Genomic DNA, 5,699 nt, shown 5'->3' on the forward strand with positions numbered 1-5,699 from the left:
AAGGTGCGTGAAAGCTGATTTGGACACTAAGGTCATTACAAAAATAAAATATACTCGATCTCAAATTTGGAACGCACAATAAATACTAAATATTGTTTACTTTTTCTTTTTCATTTTACTTGTAATTTTTAACATATCATGAAAAGACTATTAATTTATTTTTTCTATATTTTTCTTCAATAATAATTACTTATTTCTCGAATCATTTTTATCATTTCCAAAAATAACAGAAAGATGGAGTATTATGTCTACGAGAGTCATTCATAGTTTCAGATCAATTTGTCTGGATTCTGAATTACTACTGTTGAGGAGACAGAGTATTGCGACCAATTTCAATTGAATTTTCTCAAATTGATAAGATGCAAACATATTGTATAAAAAAAACAACAAATTAAATAGATTAACATGACTTCTCTCACAGGGTGCTTAAAAACACCACTACAAGGAAAAACATAAATCTGAAACATTACTAATATCCATGTGATTCCTAGGTCAGGGTTACTCAAAACTCACAAAAAATATTTTAAAAAACAGAGTGAAGAAAAATGATTGAAAAAAGAGAAGCAAATTGCTTCATCTTGAACCCATCTTTCTTCACTCAAAAATTAACCCTTACACCTAATATTCACATTTTTTTTCTCTTTTTAAATAATTTATTATCTCAGGACGGAAGTGAGTGATTGGAAAATGAATTCTTCGCAAGGAATTGTGATGCCCATGTCATGATCGAACCCAAATTCTTCCTCAGCACAACGAAGGAGGCATTGAAACTCGGGATGAGTCAAAAAAGAAATAGGTACGATGTATCGAGTTCTATTTTCTCCAACGTAAACTGCAAAATGTCCTTTTGGTACGTCAATCGGAAGGCGGTCTTCACCATCATAGTCGTTCTTCTTAACCAAACTGGAACATTTTTTCATTATTTGCTTTAAAAGTACAACTTGTGGAAGTTTGTTTGATTTTCTAATGGCCATTTTGGTATGTAGAAATTTTAAATATAAAGAAAGTTGAGAGTTTTTGGTGTATATATGAAGAAAGACTAATGTAGACTTGTGATTTGGTTTGAGGGAATATGAAGCTATTTATGAAGGAAGTCCTCAACTTTATTTAAGTAGTATATTTTTTGTATTAGAGGAGATAGGACAAGATGGGACCTAAAGCCCATAGGATTTTACAACTCTATGTTGGTTCTAATATGACAAAGAGGACCCTTGCCAACTTAGGTAGATAAAACATTGAAACTCATGTTTATATTAAAATCAAACTCCCTCCATCTCAAGTCCATATTTGATTGAGAATAAATGATTTAAAATAAATTATAAATGTTTGAGTAGTTAGAAATTATCATATAAATTGTAAAATAAGAAGTTTAAAGTTAATATAATATTAAATATAAAATGTTTTTTTTAGGCTGATCAAATAAAAAAAAAGTGTCATATACGTTACGTATTTATTGAGCTTGATATAAAATTTCTCCAAAAATGTAGTAGGAATTAGTGTTACTTCATTTCCACTAAAAAGAAAAAGGGAAAACTACACAAATTGAACATATTAGGCAAAGTATTTATCCAAATTGAACCCAATCTAATATATTTATTCTGATTAGACCCACAACCCAAATTATTTACCTGATTGCCCCCTTGTACTATTCAGTGAACCACTTCTGATACCTGGAGTATATATATGTACTCACAAAGACGAACCCACCCTTATCGAAGGACACCCCTTCGCCGGAAATTTGAGGTGAAATAATATTATTTGCACCACCCTAAGATATAATTTTAATAAACAATTTTTTTCCATATATGTAAAGGTGGGGGTAAAATAATAAAGTTATCTCGAAAACAGAAGAAGTGACATTTGAACAAGAGGAAAGGGCATTGCAGAGCAATAAAGTAGTACTGAGAAGTACGAAGAAGGAACCTTACTTTTTTCTAATAGCAGTGCAGTGTTTGGTTTCTGCTTTTCTTTGAAGAGTAGTACATTTACAGTTTCACGTTATCCTAGAGATACATTAGCTTTTGATTTTTCCAACTTCGAATTAAATCAGAAATTTTCACCAGTATCCCATCAAGCTTCGTAAATTTATGAACATTTTAGATCACGATATATTTAAAAAATCTTATTAAGATAAGTAAGATATTACAATCTAGGATTTTGTAAGTTAGTATTACAAATATACATTCTAAGTAGGAGTAATATTTATGTGTAAGGTTGAACAATATATGAGACAGCTAAATCGGCGGAATTATATTGCATTGAAATTATTGTAAGTTGTCAGACCCAATTAGCTACGGTAGCCCCATGCATGTATTGTCTCTTAATTAGGGGAAATAGGTTGACAACACATGATCTTCTTTGTTCCAACTTCTAATCGACAGTTCGGTGATTAAAATGTTTCAATTCGACTTGAAAAATCACAAATTTGAATCCAGCCTGTATTGGGGATTTAAAAAAACAAAAGAAAAAAAGGGCAAGCATTTTTGTTGATGAAAATGATATAGTTACTGGAAATAGAATGGGATCTTTTTTTCTTCTTCGAAATGGTCCTTTACTCACAAGAAGAGTTGTTATATCAAATAATAAGACAATCTGGTGTACTAATCTCCTGCCGGCCGGATCTGGGGTAAGACTTGAATCATAAGAGTTTATTTATTGTAATACACTGTCTTTTTTGCAAGAAGTTGTTTCTATATACGTAGCCACATAAAGTACACGATAATAACTTTACCAGTTACTCTGACGTTGCAAGGCTCCCGTTGTTATCAAACAATGAGCCCCATATATACAAACTCCAATATGAAGGCCACAGAATTGAATACATCTCCCCCAAAAAATTGAAAGAGTGTTGGATCCATTATGAGAGGAGAAAAAAAAAAAAAAAGGCAAGCTAGAGACACTAGTATGTGTTAGCATGTTCAAAGGCTTAGAAAGTGATTCACATATCTGTCAATCCTTTATTGATGTGTTACGTACTTTATGTATATATGTCCAACATTTATGTCTTCTTTTGTTTTACTCAGATACCCCTTTTTATTTATTTATTTCCCACCCAGTGTTCGATATCCATATTGGAACCCGACTAAATTTGTATTCGCGCTGGAAAGTCTCACATTGGGAGATAAAAACAACTCCGTACCCAAGGGGGCTCGAACCCAAAACCTCTTGGTTAAGGATGAAAGAATACTTATCACTCTACTATAACCCTTGTTGGTACTCACATACCCCTTTATGACTTCCTTTCCTCTTACACAAGTACACAACTCAGTCTAAAGAAGAGAACTATAAGGATGAAAGTAGAAAAAAATACTCCAACCCCTTTTAGTAATTCAATTGGTTGACGATCTGAACTTTCACTTTGTTAATGAAAAGTTGATTCCCCATCTTATAATCTCCTCCCCATTTCCCCTTCCCCTACCCTGATTATTTCTTTAAAAAACTTGACTCAAGTGTAACTAATTGAAAATTAAAGTCAATTATTTTTTTCTATACATAGTTAGTTGCTTGGTATTCATGGTAGTGGTAGAGGATTCCAATAAATTGCGTCCTAGATCAGAATGAGCTTCCTAGTAAAATACTGCGGTGACAATATCTTGAGTGAGCCCTTGTGCTTCTCTCCAGTTAGTTCAATTAATAGCATATAATTGAACAACAGTTTCATGTATAATGGTGACGAAGGTCTCCACATAGCACATGGAGGCATGTTACCTTTGCAGTTATAGATAGATAGATAGATATATTTCACTCACAATAAGTAGTGTACTACTAAAGACAATACTGTAAGGACCTGTGTGATCGATATCAACACCAACTACTTGAAACTGCCATCTTAATTTAGTTGTCGGAGATCACATTATTTTGCTCGCCTGGTGACTTGAACCCACAACCTTATGACGAGAGGTGGAGTGTATATGCTTATTGATGTTTATCCTGTATTTCTAAGATACTTGGAACAATTTTTTTGAAGAACTTGATAAAAAACAATAAAGTTTAAAGAGTATTTTCAAAACTAGAAAATTAAAATGAATAGAGAAAAAATAAAATCATAAACCGATTAGAAATATTATATGAAATATTTTTATCAAAGAAGAAAATTGAGTCCACTAGTGTCCCCTTAAGGAAGTTATTCTCCACAAGTACTCGAGGTTAATGGAATATATCCTCTCAGGATAGAACGATCTTACTCACCGGTGTATCGATACCTATAACCACGGTGTCAGCGAACCACTCAGCGGCAGCAAAGTACAATTAGAATACTAGATTTAGTAGTAGTAGAAGAAGTCCAGAAAATCGGTTGATTTAAAATAAGAGGAAATCCTTCTATATATAGACAACAAAGGGTAGTGTGAACATATGTTTATTGTGCCTTATCGAAAAGGACACTCTTTGGAAAGTCACAACCCTTCAGAAAGGTCACAACCTTTCATAAAAGTCGCAAATTTTCATAAAAGTCGCAACTCTTCATAAAAGTTACAACTCTTCATACATATCACAACTTTTCATAAAAGTTACAACTCTTCATAAAGATCACAACTCTTCATTTTCCATTCACACATTTTAAAAACCCAACGCGTTTTTTTTAATATAAAAATACATAGCGATTAGCGCATGTCATATTTTCGCTATGGAAGCAACAACAAAACAGGTAGCTAAGTATGACATTATACATTCCACGTAACCATCTCCAACTACCAATGTAACTGATTGATCTTTAATTTGGGGTTGTCTGCATAAATTAAACTAATATGTTATTAGGATCATGTGAGTTTGTACTTGCTTCACTTTTTCAAACTTATTTTTCCTTGGCATAATTACATGGTTAATTAATTAATTAATTAGTGGAGAGAAGTACGAAAGAATCAAAAACTTAAGATACTCAAATTTAGAGATTATATGATCAAATGGTCACTCAACTAAGGATAGTTCTTTTAAAAAGTCAATTAACTTTGTTTTATAACCCAAAGTCACTCAACTAAAGGTAATTCTATCCATTCTCGGTATTTAATCATTGATATATTTCATGCTTGAAGTATTTGGATTTTTGGCAAGTTCGGTGTTTGTTTAGTAAATTCACTATTTTTATTTCTCTTGAAATATATTGAACTTTTTAAACCACGGTCTGAAGATCCTTTGGAGCAAATTAAAAATCTCACGAGAAAACGTTAGATTTGTAGAGCCTAAAATTTTATAAGTCATTGCAAACGTTAAACGATAATGTAATGCTTTCTCCGTAAAGTTCAACAACCTATGAACAAAACATTAAGCCCCAGTGTAAATTATCCGGAGGCTAATTTAGTAGATCTTCAAAAAGGGATTTGCATAAATCAGCCTAATTAATTATATTGCATGTGAGTTGTCCGATTAATCAATTAGTGTTTAATTTTGGTAGCCCTATGGTCTCTTAATTAGGGGAAATATGTTGACAACGTGATGTTTGCGTTCCAACTTCCAATAGACAATCGATGACTGAAATGCTATAATTTGAATCATAATGTCACGAGTTTGAATCCAGCCTGTTTCGCGAGACTATTGATGAAAATGATATTATATTTAATAGAACTAGAGAATATATTTTTCTTCTTGAAAGTGGTCCTTTTTATATTGCAGATGAGTAGTAGTTTTCAGAAAATGAGCCCCATATCAAACTCCAATATAATCACCACAGAATTAATTAAAATTCCCAAACAAAAGCGTTGGAT

The 5,699-nt window shown here is 32.3% G+C and overlaps 1 protein-coding gene across 1 annotated transcript; it reads right to left on the bottom strand.

The window, feature by feature from the left end:
* Positions 1-301: 301 nt before the first annotated feature.
* Positions 302-1,086, bottom strand: LOC102600864 (auxin-induced protein 15A-like). The gene has a single exon (XM_006359554.2). It carries the CDS (start codon positions 972-974, stop codon positions 657-659), a length of 318 nt encoding a protein of 105 aa, XP_006359616.1. The 5' UTR covers positions 975-1,086; the 3' UTR covers positions 302-656.
* Positions 1,087-5,699: the final 4,613 nt, after the last annotated feature.

Source organism: Solanum tuberosum, unplaced genomic scaffold (genome assembly GCF_000226075.1).
Source record: "Solanum tuberosum cultivar DM 1-3 516 R44 unplaced genomic scaffold, SolTub_3.0 scf00290, whole genome shotgun sequence".
Taxonomy (NCBI): Eukaryota; Viridiplantae; Streptophyta; class Magnoliopsida; order Solanales; family Solanaceae; genus Solanum; species Solanum tuberosum.